This window comes from Thermobia domestica, chromosome 18 (assembly GCF_964235325.1).
Source record: "Thermobia domestica chromosome 18, izTheDome1.hap1.1, whole genome shotgun sequence".
In the NCBI taxonomy this organism is placed as follows: Eukaryota; Metazoa; Arthropoda; class Insecta; order Zygentoma; family Lepismatidae; genus Thermobia; species Thermobia domestica.
Genome location: NC_137471.1, coordinates 131,737,630 through 131,757,409, shown reverse-complemented (window position 1 = coordinate 131,757,409; position 19,780 = coordinate 131,737,630). Strand labels below are relative to the sequence as shown.

General features: G+C 34.9%; 1 protein-coding gene across 1 annotated transcript in view; it reads left to right on the top strand.

Annotated features, from left to right (window-relative positions):
* LOC145674914 (uncharacterized) overlaps positions 1 to 17,571 on the top strand; it is a 42,801-nt gene extending 25,230 nt beyond the window's left edge. Inside the window, exon 3 of the mRNA XM_081745172.1 lies at positions 13,451 to 17,571. Within this exon, the coding sequence (XP_081601298.1) occupies positions 13,451 to 14,123 (673 nt within the window). The 3' untranslated portion in view covers positions 14,124 to 17,571. The remainder of the gene's footprint in view (positions 1 to 13,450) is intronic.
* Positions 17,572 to 19,780: the final 2,209 nt, after the last annotated feature.

Below are 19,780 nucleotides of genomic sequence, written 5' to 3'. Positions count from 1 at the left end.
CCGAGTTCGATCCCAGCCTCCACAAAGTGAACTTTGTGGTGGACAAGCACCGTGTGCGTGCGTTTTCTCGGGGTTCTGATCCCTCCCACTTTCTTCATTCCACCATTTCATTCATTACTCATCATCACAGTCTCCTTTAGCCTCACCGACATAACAATGGGACGTAAAACACAAAAATGTGTACAATTGGGAAATGTATGTTTGTGATAAATTTTATAAGAATAGAGTTATAAATACGAAAATTAGAACGAATGAAACAACATGTTGCTAAATGGATACGAAATGTTTACTTTTGTTTTATTGTTCTTATTTACTGCTCTTTTGACATGAAATTTGCCACATACATGTCTATGCCGATTATACACCTGCTAACATTATAAGAAATACCGGACGAATTCCTTATCAAATTGTATACCTACAACAACATATTTATAGACATGCGACAATAATTTTGGACATGAGTGTTTCATAGGTAAGTATACCTATGTGCTTAACATGACAGTTTCTCGTAAAATGACTCAATAAAATATTAAAAGACGTATTTTTCAAATTTTGTTGAAGTGAATATTTGTTGAGCAGACCTAATAATAATTTACTTGATATATATATATATATATATATATATATATATATATATATATATATATATATATATATATATATAAGTTAGTGATTTTATTAGTGAAATATAAAAATGTTACCCAAATAACAAATGTATCTATGTTATGTTCTTTGTGTATTGAATGAAATTTAAAATAGTGTAGGGAAGGCAAGCAAATAATCTCTTTAATTATGCAATGAAGACATCTGTGCTTAAATATTACATGATTTGTGTAGGTTAATTGAAATAAATTAACTATTGGTAATGCAGCTATTTTGCACGTAATTTACCAACTTTAAAGACATATAAGTTAAAATGTTAAGCTTTGGCATAGGGTAATGAATACCTACACTATTCCTTAATCTTTGACTACAACTATAGCTGAAAATTTTAAATCATAGGTAGATAAACGTAATTTTCTATTTTTGATTCTAAATAAACAGGTTTCTTTTATAGATTTCTATATTTGCTTGCAATTAATTTGTGTGAAAGACCGTCATATGCAAACTGCCGAACATCATTTATTTTTGGCAGTTGATCAAAAGTGAAATGCAGGTCACAAATTACCTTTTTTACATTCATCAAGGACATCACAATTTCACACTTTAATTCATATAATTCCATCACTCTACCCACTGAGAAACGTTTGTGAAAATTAAATTTATTCCTTATAGTTAATGAATGAAAGCAATTACATAACATACATACTTTATTTTTTCTAGAATTGTCTCTTCATTTTCATAAAATTCTTACTATATTGGTTTTTATGCCTATGCTTAGACGACGGGATTTGCTTCATAATTTGGAAACCATTTTTGCAGTGGGAAGCGTGTGGGAGTGTCAATGGGTTTATATCTTGAGAGATGTAGGATGCCGAAAGCGCAGTAAAGTGCACAAAAGTGTTCGAGTGTATACAATGTACGGGATACATGTAGACTTCCAGTATCGTCCGACACTATGCATTGTCGACTTCGAGCAAAGAAGGAGCACGTGATTGCAATACACAAGCTGGGGAAGTGACGGCTGTTAATGCAGTGTCCGTTATCTTTAATGACCCAGTGGGTGAGTGGACAATACATTGGCTTCTCGCGGCACTGGCCACCCGAGTTCGAATCTATCTTGCTAATTTTCTTTATCCATTTGAAAGAAAGTATAGTTTCTTTTCACTACAGGTAGTCAGTCTTTTCATATTTTTCGTCGTTTGCATTTAAAGTAACTGTTAGTTCTTATTTTGTCTACGAATGATGGATCTTCTCTTTGGCTCCAAGTCAAACATGCGCAGGTGGTGAAGGACATCGATAATAATAAGTATTACTGCCTGACCCGTGCGCATATTTCGCATTATATAATTGTATATTATTTGGAAATAAGTAAGAGGCTGCTGGCCCTCTTATTTTTTCGATTAGCCTAATAGGTCCGCTGTGTCAAACGTTGGTCCCGTCCCTTTACTACCTCCTGTGGTCTCGATATCAACTATAGATATTTTGCCTGAAGATTGCTCTACTGTGGCCACATGACTCCTCATGAGATGACGCTCTTTATTATTTGCACTGAAATAGTTTATTTTGTTTTCTTTTTAAACGAGTTCTTGGGGCTTGGCACTCCCACATAATTTTTTCCATAGTTCTTATGGGTGCATATTGTCCAACGTTGTTCCCATCTCTGTACCATCTCCCGTTCTCTCCATACAAAATTATTAATAATTTGCCTCTAAGGGAGGTATGGCGTTTCAATAATTACGTTTAATGAAAAATTTAGGAAGGTATGGCGTGCCACAAACACCTTTTAGTAATAATATATATGATTATTATTGTTTTATTATCAGTAGTATTGCCTATTACTATTCCCAGTGCAATGTGTTACTAAAAAACAAATCAAATAACACTTCCCACCATTCATTCTCCCGAACTCCAAATATTTGATTTATAGTTTTCTGTATTAGGGGAATGTTTATTATACTATTCTTTCAAATGTAACGTTTAACAAGTTACTTCACTTTCAATGTGTAACTTCTCCTCACCAAACAATCATCTTGTTCCGATAAAAAAATATTCCCCTTCTAAAACCCGAGCCTGGCCGTAGCGAAAGGTCGTGAACATTATTAGGTGACTAATCGGATCCAATACTTCAATAAAAGAGGATAAGTTCACGCAAATACTCCTGTAATAGTAAAGTCACTGAAATAATGTGAATGCCCATATTCGCCCAAACTTGGTTCCTTTACAATCTTTTACGAGTTTCAATTATCGCCATTTTGAAGATTTGCACTGATTATTCTGGCTAACAAACCGATTACAGATATTTCAGCAATTAATATTTGTGCCAAGTTTGTTCTCAATCGGCTGAAAGTTAGGGCGTTCACAAAAAGCGTTATATATATATAGCTAGATGCTAAGGTAGATAAATCGATAGAGAGAGAGAGATCTACAGAAACGTAGGGTGGTATGAGTCTCACAAAGTCATGATCGGCAAAGATGCATAGAAAGTTTCCTGACATGATGATCTCTGGAATTGGCACATTTCTTAAGAAATCTCGTAGAGACTCACATGTGCGAAATTCGCGAAAATTTCCGGTTTTTCCCATCACTGACCTCTGACACATACCCGTCATTAACTGTACTTGCTTCCTCGTTTCCATTTTTTCACTTCTCTAATAAATGTCACTGGAACTTTTACCTTGTTTTCACTTAACATATTAAACGGGTAATACGACCCTTTTTACTACCTTTCATGTGCTCTATGCATTAGTAACAAAAATGTAAAAAAGTTCTCCTTGGAACCGAACTGACGTCCTTTGAAGTTGTAATCTAGCGCCTTAACTACTACACCAAGATCGTTGCTGGTAAGCGCTTGGTTATATACATATTTGTTCGCAATTGTATTTTATGTTCCCACTTCGACAATTTATCGTTTTTTTCTCCGTTTTGTACCTGTTTCTGTATTTCTCTTTCGGTAGCGTCCCTTATTTATTCTATGCACTATGTTACTGTAGTGTTCAACAAGAATTTCCTCGTCTAATTAATTAAACGTAATCATATATTTTATATTTTCTACCTTTTCTTGGCCCGCTTATTTATGCATACTTTAATTTATTTTATACTTACAAGTTTCGTGCTGACTTCGGTTTATATATATATCGTCCATTAAAGCATTAAGCCGGTTGTTTTTTATAATTGAATTTATTACTTCTGCTTATGACACTTCTAGGATTTAAAGGACACGAGGTATTGTTTTCAAGGTTTCCGAACCTCACTGCAACTTACGCAATTGGCGTGTACAATTGCGAACGTTTCTTGAGAAACTGCTATTTATGTTACCGAACACCTGACTTACACACTAGGCTTGCGCAAGTGTACAGACTCACCCTGTCAGGAGTTGTACAAACTCATAGTTTATATCATCTTTTATATGTTGATCGGTTGATATAGTACTGAGAAAGTACTGTTAATATACGAGTACATGTTCGGAAATCTATACCAAGGAAAATTATTTGGGTTTTGTAGTGGCATAGGATTCCTTCTCCAGGCTATCCTTGAAATCATCAGTAATCAGACAACTTCGGAAATATAAAAAAGCACATGTAATATCGATATCTGACCTAAGGTGTTGCTAAGTTTTTTCCAAGGGTACGCTCCGCCAGAAATTGAATTAGGGAGTATTGGGTGTACGTATTAATCCTTCTCCCTTAAGAGAGAACTTAGTTCTGTAAACAAATTTGTAGCAAGTTTTAAAGTGTGTTGTATGAAACTAAAGAACCTAATACGTTTTTCAATATACAGTATTGTTTCTATATATATATATATATATATATATATATATATATATATATGTTGTGTGTGTAATTAAATCTTCTTTGAAACGTGCATATAGGCTTTTTCTATTTTCACATAATGCTGCGCTTGATCGGACTTCTTGCTCTTAGTATGACTGACTTTTATTTTTCATTTGCAAAATGAGGTAACTGAACAGAAAGGCTAATCTGACATGAATACCATACCCATGTGACAATCTCATGTAAGTTCTTAATGTAAGAAAACTAACCTTGCGCTTGGTGCCACCCTGTTTTAGGGCTGTATGCATAGTTATTCTGCGGGCTATTTAGGGGCTACGTACGGGACACGTGATAATTTGCGTTGAAGAGTTCTCCCGCAAGGTCAAACAAGCCTGCAACCTCTTCGTAAGTCAAGGGGATGGCTAGGAATGCCTCAACGCACCCTTTGCTAGCCCGTAGCAGTTTCTGTTTTTGTATAAAATGCATATGCTCCGTGCTGACAAAATATTTGAGTATATTAATGAATGTACCGAATTCGTTGAGCTAATTAAGCAATAATAAATGACATATTTTGATCGCAACCAATTTAAAAAATACCAATTCCTGAAAGAGTATTGTAAAATATTTTGTTTCCGCTAGTACAAATATTGAATACATAATCAAAGAGCGGACTAACAACTTCTAACTGAAATTAAATAAGCGAGTGATACTTGGTGTTACAATATTAGTAATAAATTTTAGATTAGATTGTGGATAAGCTTAAGAATTGATTTCAGGGGACCAATGATGATTTCAAATTCAGCCGAGGGAGATTTCCTCCCGATAACATAACGTTCCGTTGGGACCACATAACTTATTGTGCTCAATGTGGATTCCCAGTATTTTCGTTAGTAATACTACATGTCATCCCCAGTATATTGAAATTCGCCACCATTAGAAAAAAAAAACTTTCGGAATCAACACTGATGGGGAAAATTGATTCAACAGTTATACATATTTCAACATGAAAATGATAATCTACTGCCTTTTACATCATTTTCCTTGTTTGTTTTTGTCTACATTTTCCAGATAGCATAAGTAAAGTTGATGAGCGCTACCATTCATTTCTCCACTTATGATCTAATGTCTTCTGTATTCTTGGTTTCTTACCTGTTCACTAGCTGCGTACACATTTATAATATGCATGCATACTTATGTGTTATATAATAAATAAATGCGAAAACCATGCACGAATGTGTGCTATGTGCCCAGCACAAGCTAAGTTTGTATATTTCCGATTCGAAGCTGGGCACAATTTGAGGGATCACGCGTGATTTTTTTGGCGGAAGCAATCACATTAGCGATGGTGGTATATGCATAAGGAAAGACAAGTGTGGAAAACATCATCCTCCTGTTTTGCGCTGTAATTGCTCAAAGTACGTATCGGTTCACATGTACATGTCATTATGCAAACAGTGTCAAGAAGTATGGTTCATAATTATGCAATTATAATGCAAGACTAGGTTCTAGTGGCCACCTACTACAGAGTATTTTTTGTACTAATATGAGCATTATTCGAGCAGACAGTTCTACCAAATTTTGACACATTTCTTACATTTTCAGGTTAGGTTAGAGCTTTGTATTATTTCTTTTAGCAGAGCATGCACTAAATGAAGAGTTTCATTACTGCTTGCAGATTGAATTGAGAGGGCTCAGTATAAATACAGGGTGAATATGTGGCATAAAAATCTAAAGTACATAAGACACGAATCAACTTGTGCTATGTGGCCAAAAGCACGAATGCTATCTAACTGAGTTAGGGTAGGAGTACATTAGGGGGACCGAGTGATAACGAGCGGGTGCGTCCATAAGGAGCAGGCGCGTCAGCGATGGGGGTATACTTGTACACGAGGAAAGTGGAAAAGCACACTTACACATACAATACTTTCATTATCAGTTAAAATTCATTTCAGTATGCTGTCATTGATAGTAGTGACTTATATTCCCTCTCTCATTCCTTCATGAAAAATGCAGGGTTTCGAATCGTATTTCACCTATAAATTTTCTATTTCATAGAACCGTCTGCTCGAGTGAACCCCTAATTCGCTTACATGTATGACCACCATCGCAAATTCGCCAGTTCCCTACGGACGCACCTCAACTATAGCTCTCCAGCTTCACCTTGCCATACCCCGTAATAGATGCAAAAAAAAAAAAAAAAAAAAAAAATGCTTGTAATGAGCAGCAGCTTGCAAAGTTTGGTGTGTGGTTTTCACTATAGTACCTAAGGATGAACGTGTCTTACAAAATTGTACGCAGTTGGTTAATAACACTCTAGGAGTAAGTAGATGATAAGTTTTACACTATTTGTATGGAATTTTCCACCAAAGTACTGTATTTATAGTCATAACTTTTTTGCCCTCTTAAGATTAACCTTTACATGAAAATTGTTTTGAAAATACATTATCGAAAATACTGTGGGTTGATTTGTGAAAAAGAGCACGGTTTATATGTAATTTATTTATAGTGAGATCTGTATTGTAAAGCTCCACCTCACACGTTTTCTAGCTAAATTTCCTCCTTATTTCTTTTTGCGAGTTAATAGACTTTACCTGAAAATTGAAAAAAAAAAGAACTGTACTCCTACTCTACACAGTTATTTTTCCACTTTTCTATATCCTCCTTGTATCTTTTTGCGAGTTTACAGACTTTATCTGGAAATTAAAAAAAGAACTCTACGCTATTGCTAAACTACACCGTTTTTTTCCTCCTTTGCAACAACAAAGTTCAGAACATTTATTTCATTTTTTGATATAGCATACATTGTATCTATGCAGTTGCTGCTTCCATGTGAATTTCTTATTATAGTAGAATTGAGCTTCGGAGTTTTAGCTTCAACTTTTTTTGACGAAATTTTAGCCTCGCTCGAGGTGTGGCTAGACCAGTCAGCCCTCAGTGTTAACCGTACCTGACAAATCACTTTGGAAGCTTTGTGCATTGCACAGTGAAGGGGAAGGTTGAGAAATTCCACAGGTACGGTTTGTCTAGGGGACCCCTACGCGGTCGACTATGCATATGGCCTTTAGAACGAACGACAGCTTGAACAGAGGCTGAAGACAAGATTTTTACATTTAAGACGAGAAAGCTTCAGTATGGTCAACACAATTCTAAGGTAGAAAAAGGAATCTCAATCGGCTAAGTTAATGAAGGCGGCTTTTTTTTTTTAAATTGAAAATTTGTGTTTTTAGTGAAAGATTGTCGTGGCTTTCAGTTATTTTGATATTGTAAAACTGGGGTAACGGGATTTTATCTGTACGGATTACTATTCAATATGCAACTTGCAGTGGCACTCATGTCGGTCACAATAATGTTCCGGAAGGACATTTCGTGTTGCAGGCTTTTATGTGACCATTGTAATTTATAAGGAAAGAATTAATTCTCCTAGTTTTTTTCTAATTGTTCGTTGAATGTTGAAACTTGAATGACCTGAATATAAATAAATAAATAAAATAAAATAAATAAATAAAATAAAATAAATAAATAAAATAAAATAAGAAGTATACAACAAGTCCTGTTTAATCTTTCTGATAAAGATCTTTCCTGGTAGCTGAATAAGATTGAAAAGTTTTATTGAAGATATAGGATTGAACAGAGGAAGCAATTCCAGATGTGTCTATGGTCGTTGCGTCCCGTTCAGTAAACTTTTATTCATATGTGTGTCGGAAAAGTCTACTAGTTTGTAAAATCCTAAAGCTTAAAAGCAATTACGTAACATTGTAGAAGAAATTTGCATGAGTGTGTAATAATTTATGTGAGTGATAGTTGTTGCTGTAGTCATGGCAAAAAATGTAGATATTGGATTAGTCCATTACGCAGCAACAGTTATATTTTTTTAAGGTGTCACCTGTCAACATTACTGGCAATCAATTAGAAAAGAGAAAATGTCTGTTAGCTGGTTCACGTGATATCTTTTCAAAGAAACAATTCACATGCAACACCACGTTGAGAGAAAAAACAAAGATAATCTTCCTTTCTCTACGTACCCTTCAATTACGCTGGATTACGTAAGTCCATTATTAAGCTGGATAAATTGTCACAAGTCCGGTCTATTGTATTATATAGTTGGTTATTAACAGGTAGGAAAAAAGGTTGATGAATTTTAAAAGCAAAATTTTGAGTAGTTAACGTGAACTGAACTAAATGAAAATTTACATCCTTCTAACTATAGTTGATCTTTACAAGAGAAGAGATCACATGCTATTATACATAGCAAAACTGAAATGTCTAAGATAGGTAAATCACGTCTTTTGCGTCAGTAACACGCATTGTGATCGTAAAATTCTTGTCAATACAGCTTTTTGTCGGTTTGGTACGTCAAAGAACGAAAAAAGATTACTATGCATTTTAATCGTTTGAAAGTAAATGATTGGAGTCCAAGGTAGCTTGATTTATTCCTGAAGCTTATGTAGTAAAAATGTTTTATTTTTGACGTTACCAACTTTCGGGTACGCTTAATTACGTGGTGAATGAGTTTCGTGTATTACCGAATGTGTACTAATATTTAACAGTACACTGTCTATTCAATTTTTTCAGTTTTTAACATTTTCTTTTACAACTACGCAGTGTAGGTAACTATTTAAAATTCAAATGAAGGTCAAGTAAGTTGTAAATATATAACTCTATTCAGTCTTTATTCATACTACCCTTAAAACTACGTAGATGTATTTAGTGCAGTGTCCACAAAGTTTGGTCCCGTAAACAATGTAGTGCAATAACTCTGGAACGAAACACGTAATATGAGTGTGAATTCCGTAGGAACGAAGTGTGATTTTCCCAAAGTAGAATATTTTGCATAAGTAATGGGACACGTGAGGAACGTGAAAACGGTGTTATTTTGAAGAAAAATGATGCAAATACTTTCTTTGCCTGAAAAGATTGCTAATGTCTTATTCTCGAGACATGCAGTTTTATACGTTTCGCATGTTAAAACATCGGAACAAGTCTATATGTTGTGTTTAAGATGTATGGGGTCGCTGAATAACTATTTCATGACATCCGCATAAAATCTAGTTTTCATAAAAATTCTTGTATGCTATCACAACTGTCGTTACTACATTGTATTAGATAGTATGGGATGAATGTGTCTACATTGTATGTTCATTTTACATCGTATGGTAATTTTATTAAGGATACTACGCAAATTGCCTATTTTCTTCTATATTGCGTAAATTTCTTGCCCTTAGCTTTCAGTAAAGATTTTATGTAGCGAATTTCACCTCATTAACACTATCCACTTTTCAGATTCCTTATTTTTGGTGTACAATTTAACCCGTTGTGTTACTCATAGGATATTCATTCTAAAGAAAGTAATATCTAAAAAATATATAAGAGCTGGTTGAATCAGAGTGCTACTACTGGTGGTATCTAAGAAGTTTGCAAGGGAACGGAATTCCGTCTTAGTGACTGTTCCAGATGAGTTTCTCCACCTACTTATATCTAAATTTCCTTCTAGAAATCACAAATCAGGGCAACCAACAAAAAAAAAAAAAAAAAAAAAAAAGAAGAAATGCAACTGACGGAACAAGTGTTAAATAACTTTCAATTACACCATTAACTGAATCCATTATATCTACTAGCTAATCCTTAATATCCTATGGTTTATACTCTTCAGTTTCTATTTACATATTTGATCTCGATAAGCTAATTTCGTTAAAATAGAGGAGAGCCCTGTGTAAAGTCCTTTTTCTAAAGCTGCTGATAACTCTTTTCGACTTATTTTTCTTGTTAACTGAATTCACTTTCTTAAGCAAAGTTTATTTAATAAGTAATCCTCATAGCATATAAATGGGAAACGTCTCAGCCTGTGAGTAACGCCAATTCATAATGCTTTTACAGTCATGCTTAGACACCAATAGATGTCGGTAACGTGCAGCAAACTTGCATGTAAAACTACTGTTACGATTTAGTTGCAAGTTAAAAACCGTATTGTTTGAATTGAATCATTTGAAAATAGAACAAGTTCTGTAATCATATTTAAATTTGAGCATTAATATCCGTATTTGTGGATTCCGGCAGCAATATATTTTCATGATGTAATTCAACTCATAACTGTATTCTCTCAATTTAAGTATTGAAACTGTATAATAATGATGACGAACTGTGTGCTTTGTTTTATTATTAAGACAAGGGCCGTACCTATATTTATAATTGGAAGATAATTGGAAGCGCAAGTTACTTCGTGGACAGACTTAAATGTAAACAATTAGAACTAACAGTTAAGGAATTTCTAACCTGTAGCGTACGGTGAGCCGAAGGCTTCAAGTAAAAACTAGTGATAAATAAACCTCTTCTAGCTTTCCCCGCTGGTCTGATAGCTATCAAGGGCATGTGTTGTGCGTGGTCGAAGTTTCGATTTCCGGAGGAAAAGCATTGAAATTAAAGCGCACTTCATTTTTTAGGATTGTAGTTCAAACTGTTCCTTCCTGTCTCATATGATTCCGGTTATAAAAAGAACATATTTCAGTTTAACGTACCAGGATTATCCCGTTACGCTGAGAGAGACGGATTATTGAAGGAAATGAATGTTGGAATAACAATTGCAGTGAAAATCTGTGAGGAAACGGGAGTAAATCGTGAAAACCCACGGACACACTGTTGTTCACCATAAGCTTACTTGTTCAGGGATCAAATCAGGAAACCCATGCACCAGAGATAAACACTCTCGCAGTAAGCCACCTTACCCCCTTTCATTCTGCTAAATGAGTAATTCGCTCATGATAATTTTCAAGAATAAATATTTTTGACCTTTCCATTTACGTATTATTATTTACTAATAAAGCTTCAGATATAGCTGTGAAGTTACTTACTGTGTAAGAAATTAATGAAACACGAGAAGATGTAGACGGAAGTATGTTAGGACATTATATCAAAGCGCTAATTTCAGTATTCACTTGATTTTTACTTAAAACTGGTGTAAATCAAAATATAATAATGTTAATAATGAAAAGTTGTTTGAGTCCATAATGAATGCTTGATGCAAAAAGTATACGTCCAGTGTGGTATGCGAGGTAAATTAATTTATAATTTTATTTTCTGGCTAGATGTTAAACTATCGAGACTGGAAAAAAATGTATTTTTTTCTAATTATTATTTTAATTTTAATTATTATTAATGAAATATTTTGATTTTTTTTCTAATTTTTACTTTTTTTTAAACAATCTCTTCAGATTCTCCGTAGAGTCTAGTAATGAAACTAGAGTGAAATGTGTAACATACTTAGTCTCAAATGCAACATATTCATTAATAAATCATTCAAACGTTTTTTTTTCTTCTTGTTAAAGACTAAGACGGAATTTCTCTGCTCGTTAACTGCTGTGTAGCCATGTGTCAGGTGTCACTGAAGCTTGATTTACCGAAATGATCGAAAGGGAATATTTCCTTCAAATTTCCTCACAAACACTGCATTGACCATATACCTGGCAACTCTGAAAAAATGTGTCTTTATACACACATGAGGTGTCGTGACTGCTATGAGAGGGAAACAACTACACCCTCTCTGCCACACTTTCTCACCCATAACTTCTCTGGTACCGATTATAAATGCACTGTAATATTTCGTTCTAAACGATTCGCCCGTTTCTCAAACTAGTGATAGACAAGCTGGATATCAAATATACGGACTGAGAGATTATTTCTCATCTTCCTCTTAAATACTGTGCTTCTGAGAACAATTCTGCAGGTGACACTACATTTTAAGTGATAAGCTTATGCTATATACTTTCTCTCTAGCAACAGATACTCTTGAGGTGATAAATTTTGACTTAGATATTCAATCCTCGTTCTCTACTTACGATACCCATTACGATAAAAATAACATGATAAGAAAACACATAAATGCATGTGCTCAGTATATTAGAAAATTTATTTCAAAGAGTTCAGCTGCTTTAGTTTTGTAATATAAGTCAAACATTTTTTTACACGTTGTAATGTATAAAGTGAAGCATTCGTCTTGCCACACTGTTTTAAAGTAACAGAGTTGTATTGCCCTGGTACAAGTACAAATGTCGTAGTGTTTACGATGCAAATAGCACCCTGGAGACGTTGTTTGACATACCTGTAACAGCAGTGTTGCAAAGCCATTCTATAATTAAGTTTTCTTGTAATTTCGTTTCATTCGGTGAACGGAGAACGTATAATGGCACACATTTCTTTGAGTGACAAACTAAGAATGATACAGCATAATAACCCTGGATATTCTAGAAGCTTGTAAGATTAATAACCAAGAGAGTCACTCGGAGCAATGAATATCCGTATTAATTTAGCGTCAAATTCTACAACTATATCAAGTATTTATTCAAATACGTGAAAAATTTCAAGGAATTAAAAATTCGATGTGTCTGAAAAGTCCTTATTTTAAAAAAGTGTTTACATTTATATATATATATATATATATATATATATATATATATATATATATATATATATATATATATATATCATATCAACCTCGCAGATAGGTTTCAATAGACTTAAAGAACGTGAAGTGAATTAAACTTTAATACCTCAAAACATTACAAAGATATTAAATACAGTAGGGAAAATTGGTGTGCTGCTTGAAATGATGGATTCTTTCTGAATTTTTGAAAATTGTTGTGCGTTCTGATGTTCTGGCAGTTACTAAGTTTTCTGGCACTAAAATTAACGATATTATAGTTAAACTTCTTCACTGACTCATTACGTCCATTTTTATCCGTAAAAATGAGATATTCGTTCCGTAGTCTGACACACACACACACACACACACATATATATATATATATATATATAAATGTAGATACAACTCCAAATAATAACAGAAAAGACATTTTCTTGTTTGGAAGATAGAAATAACATTTAATTTTTCCATAGTTCTTGTTCCGTTCATCACGCAAAATAGAGTATGAGAGCGTACGTATTGAGAACATTTAATATGCAATAACAAAAGTAATCTGAAACAGCTTGCCTTTCTTCTTGTTTTTACATACAAAACTTTACATTTCCTTCTTGTTTTATATTATTTATCCCAATTTCTGTTTTCTTATTTATTGAACTTTTTACAGGTTCGGTAAGCATACTGTTTCCAGAAAAGCGAGTACCTTTATCACACGAAAGGGAATACTTTCTCATTCAGATGAGAAACATATTTCAAAGGAGTGTTACAAAGAATTTAATCGATCACATTTGGCAGGACATACGCTAATACATAGAAGTAAAAAAGCTGATACGTTCCAAGAGTGTGGAGAGGAATTTTGTCATAGATCAGATTTTCATTCACACATGTTACTACATACACGTTCAAAATCTTACGCTTGCAAGGAGTGTGGAAAGCGATTTAGCTATAAATCACACTTGGCAAGACACATGTTAATACACACAGGAGATAAAGCTTACAAGTGCCACCAGTGCGGAAAGGAATATAGGAATAAGTCATACATTGTAACTCACCTGAAAATACATACAGGTGAAAGACCTCACACATGCCAAGAGTGTCTAAAGGGCTTTAGCTATAAGTCAAATTTAGAAGTACACAAGTTAATACATACAGGTGCAAAACCGCACGCATGCCCAAAGTGTGGAAGGGGATTTAGGCAAAGTTCACATTTAAAACCACACATGCTAATACATACTGGTGAAAGAGCTCATACATGCCAAGAGTGTGGACAAAGTTTTAGCTATAGGCCAGATTTAACAACGCACATGTATATACATGCTGGTGGAAAACCTCGCATGTAACGAAAGTGTGGATGGAGCTTACGCAAAGGACACATTTGACAGCATACATGCCAATACATACAGGTGAAAACCTCACACATGCCGCGAGAATGGAAGAGGTTTTAGCTGTGGTTCAGAGTGACCAATAAACATGTTAATGCATACAGGTCCCAAATCTCTCACGCACCAAAATGTGGAAAGATGATTAGGCGAAGGTCCCGTTTTGAGGTACACTTGCTAATACACACAGGCGTAAAACCTCGTACGTGACAAGAGTGTAGAGAAGCATTTAGACAGCTGATATTTGCCAACTCTCATATTAATCCTAACAAGCGAAGAGTGTGGAAAGGGCTGTAGTCATTAGTCAGATTTGACAAGGCACGTGCTAACAAATACATAAATAAAACTCAGGCGCGCGAAGAATATGTAATATTGCATATGCTACATACTTATGAAAACGTAATATTAACATGGGTATGAGTATGTAATATTTAAACGAATTATAAAAATAAAAAGGAAAATCTACTACACTTTATCCTACTTAATGCAAGTCCCCCAATGAAATGAAAGGCTTGAACAGTTGAGACAGCCATACGTCATTGACGTGACTGATTGCAGGATAATAAAAATCAGACGCGAATGAAGAAAGATTTGAATCAGCTAAAAAGAAACAGGAAAGCCCCGAGAAAACCAATGCATACGGCATTTGTACGTCAGAAATCTCATATCGTGTTATGTAGTCCCGTTTCAAATCTAGAACTTTTATACTAAATGCGCATGCGTCACCACGGCCCAGTCTTGAATTAGACGCAATATACAAATTTAAATACTTTAGTCAACTTAAGACGAAATGTATTGTTTTATATATATTTATTTCATGCAGGGAAAAGCAGTCCTATATCTTTTAATCAATACTAGCTAAACTAAAACTGAAGAATACTTCCACTAAAAACATTTTTAATTTGAAATAAAGTTCTTACAAATGATGTGTGTTGCACAATAGGTTAGAATGTACGTTTCCAAACGATCAGAAGTAAATTTTGTCTGTGATCAAATATAGTATTCTTGTATGCAGAGAATGATCTCTCTACATCACATGAGGTAACAGGATCGTATTTCCACTCGGGGATGTACTTGGGGGAATATCTTGAGGGGGGTTTTTGTTTCACCACTGAGAATCTCACACACTGCCAATTGGCTGTCGAAACCCGGGTATCTTTCCCGCACTGCATTTAGTTTCTTTCGAACTTTTTGTCTTACATCTCCACACACACCTTGCAGCAGTCTCTTTGCATCCTCTATGATTTCCATTCATTTCGTAAGAGGCCGCCCAAGAGTCTGTAGCTTTTTAATGCTTGTATGTAGCCAACTAAAATTGCTTTCTATGTATGCGATGTCACACGCTACTTTTGAGTCATTAAACAGTTTCTGAGCAATGCCAACTGACACAGCAGACTCTGATGGAAATGAATGAACAATAGGCTTAATTCTTTGAAAATGTTAGTTGTAGAAATATACTGCCTGTATCCAAGTACCCCATCGCGTTAGCACAGGATCCAGAGGAAGTGGAACATCTGACAATGATCTCTGTAAACTTGAACACGTTCTGGCGCCTTAACAAACATTGTTTTCGTGGAAAAAACTAGTTGATTTACTTCGCAAAAGTTGTCTGTCACCTCCTCAGCAACACGCTGAAGAGCATCGGCCATACAAGTGTAATGAAATAAGTGAGGCAAAAAAAAAAAAATATTAGTACTCTAGCCGCTTTTAACATGTACGCTACTCTGTTAGTATAGAGAACAAGGACTTTTTCTTCCTGAACTTACTACCGGCAACAACACTGTAAGACCATAGTTTACAAAGCGAGCATTCTTGGAATGATTTCTGCGTTCCAGCAATTTACTCGCAATAAGGTAGAATTTAGATGGAGCATTTTCACTTAACTTTTCAATCACTAAATTTGCTACATAACATCCCAAAACGTCTGTTGTTTCGTCCACAGAAATCCAAATATATAAGCTACCTATTTCTGCCGTAATGGTGTATATAGCTTCCCTATAACAAGCTTTGAAATAACACTTTCGAAGAGTGGTTTCGTCAGGAATTGGACGCCCGCAGTACTTTTCCAGAATAGCATGGTATTTTGGCACTAGAACTTTGTTCCAAGGAATATTTGCTGCTATCGTTGCTTGGTACAAGTCTTTTAAAAACTCACTCACTGAAGTATCTTGATGCATTTGTGTAAAGAGCAATTTTTTTTTGTTTTTTGTTTGCAGTTTGCAAATTTTTATTTCTTGCATGGAGTGCACTTCGTACATGTTTTAACTGAGATTTCATTGAACATCCAATTTTTTTAATACACACTTGGCACAACACCACTTTACCGGCTGTAGTAAATGCATCATCGACGGTTACTCACGACCGCAGTTTCGCGGATAAAGTTGAGGCAATCGGAGTCATTTCTAACTTCGACGGTCAATACAGAACACGTGTGTTTTGCAACTGCAATAAATTCTTAATGCAGTTTTAAGTTGAATTGCAGGATTTGCTTTTTTCCCGTCCGTCCTCCGATAACAATCATATAGACTTCATTTTGGGAATTTCATGGTCAGTCTCCTGACAGACACGGATCTAACTTTCTCCACGGTTGAGAATAAAGGGCGCTGCTAATGTATCCCGAAGGAAGGATTTTTACTTGTTTCTTCTTATATTTCTTTTGTTACCAGCGAAAATTCTTCGAAACGTGGTTTGACAAATAAAAAGAAAAGAGAGGTATTTTGCCTTCGGTAAAGAAACGAAAAGATAGACATGACAAAATTTAATATATTGCTGATGCAAGCCTTGCACAGTTGGGGAGTTTATTATTTTTTATTATAAATTAAAATTTTAGCAAACGCAAAATTATAAGACAGCATTATGTAAAAAAATGTAAAAACAATAGAAATATGTAATATTGGTCAAAATATGTAAAAATATGTAATACGAAACTTGAGTTGAAGCACCCTACTGGTGTGAATAAAAATTCAGGCCCGCAACTTAGGGGAGGGGGAAGAGGAGATTTATAAAAATGATTTATAATAGCGATATTAGTATCGAATCCATGGTTTTCGGGATTGCTGAGGTGAACATGACACTTTTGATGTCGTTTAACTCCAAACTTATCCCCGCAAATTGGGAATTGGGGAGTATAAAAGAATGATGCAAAATGATCGATATTAGTGTGAATCCATAGTTCTCAGAGCCGCTGTGATGAACAGTGGCATTTCCGATGCAGTTTAAATCCAAATTCAACGCCGAAACTTTAGGGACGTTGAAAGGGGTGATATAATTAAAAAATATCAGAAATGACTCTATAGTAGTGTCGAATCCATAGTTTTCTAGGTCGCTGAGATGAGCGGTGACAGTTCTAATGCTGTTTAAATCCAAATTCAGCGCCGTGACCTGGGGAAAGGGAGAGGGGAAGGATATATATATAAATGATCGATATGTAATACTGATATATATATATATATATATATATATATATATATATATATATATATATATATATATATATATATATATATATATATATATATATATATATATATATATATATATATAATGATCGAAAATGACCGTTTTTAGTGTCGAATCCATAGTTTTTTCGGGTTGATGAACAGTAACACTTCTGATGTCGCTTAAATCCCAGGCACGGATCTAGGGGTCTAGGGGGCCGGGCCCTCCATAATTTTTACTGGCCCCCTCTAAACGTTTCACGGTAGGCTTGCAAATGAACTATAACATTGGATAAACTAATATTTTTGGATCGCCCCCCTAACTTCCACCGGCCTCCCTACATTTTCGGGCTGGCTACGGGCCTGTTAAATCCAAATTCAGGCCCGGAACTTGGGGACAGGGAAATATATATATGATCGAAAGTGACCGATATTAGTTTCGAATTCATGTTTTTTTTAGTCCTGAGATGAACTGCAACACCTCTGATGCTGTTTAGATTCCAATTCAACGCCGCAAGTTGGGGGATACAGACGGGATGGATATATAAAAATGATAAAAAATGGCCGATATTAGTGTCGAATCCATAGTTTACGGAGTAGCTGACATGAACAGTGGCGCTTACGATGCCGTTTATATCAAAAATTCAGCCCCATTAGTATTCCTAAAAGGGGAGGGTAGCATGTAAAAATACTAGTGTCGAATTCATAGTTTTGTTGTCCCTAAGTTCATTGGTGACAGTTTTGGTGCCCCTTATACTAAAAGTTAAACGAATTCTTCTGTACAAAGAACTAGTATTCTGCTAGTCTTTTATAGTAACAAACGGAAGTTTCACATGTTAAATTCTTTAATATATTTATCGCTGTTCAAATTTACGCACTTTTGCGGTGTATGTGTGTGTATGTAAATAAGATCATCATCTCTCTTTTGGAGTTGTTTGAAAAATATACAAATAAAGAGGGATTTTTTCAGAAATCAGAAAACTAAAAAATAAAATTAAAAGCTGCTGCTTTAAGTATTTTTCCTGCTAGCGAAATACGTTGCATATATGCCGTAGACACGTTACAGCAAATAAGATTAGCATCAGGGGAAGAAATAGTTGCTAAATTATATTTTACAGATTTTGCCAATATTTCCGAACAAAAGATTTTTTCCTAATAGGTGCAAAATTTCCGGAAAGTTACACAGCACATGTAAGATAGGTATCTCCATTATATATATATATATATATATATATATATATATATATATATATATATATATATTTATAATATATATATATATATATATATATATATATATATATATATATATATATATATTGTTATGTGTTGTTTTGAGATTGTCGTTAAATTTGTATACACTTTCTTTCGTGAAATCGTATTTGAGATTACTCCTCTACTCTCCACCCAGTATGTCGAAGTTGGTTCTGAGTCCAACTCCCTTTAAGCCTTAGTATCGGGACGTCTTCGGCTTTACTGGTTCGAAGATGATGAGAAAGTGCACTAAAAGTCTCAACAATGGGGGGGGGGGAAGACTCGTATTTCAGAGTTAGAGCTTGTACTGGAAATCGAAACCCAGGTAACATATGAAGACTGTGAACTGAATCCAGATAGGGAGAGATAGCATGACTAAATTAAAGAGACCATTTCCTTCGTTACTTTTTATTTATAAAAATAGAAAAAAAATAAAAATGAGAATACAAAGAATTTTACAACTCGGTTACTTGCAATTACAACTATAGATTATTACTACATAACATGTATGGGCACAACCTCTACATTACCAAACGGGTGCTAGAAGGTTATTATGCTAAGCCGCGATTGATTGGAAATAGTAACTTTGATAATTCGCACTTGGAACTTGCATTGGCCCAAAGGGGAAATGATAATCTTCGAAGTGGAAACTTGGTCTCATTTTTTTAAAATAGAACTTTATATTGATCCCTAACAAGTCTCAAGGTGCTTGTCCCGTTTCGGGGGGAACTTAGAAAAATAATCACATACCTGTTTTTATAGCGAGCGTCCGGAACGAAGATCCAAGAACACTAGACGAATGCTGGAAACGATCAACAGCAACAACCCGAGATCGGCGAAGGGTCTCGGTTATATAGCGACTTCGTCCCACGCATTTTCTGCCAGTTCTGACGTAGCTCGAAAGCTACGTCACGAGCCTTGACGAGC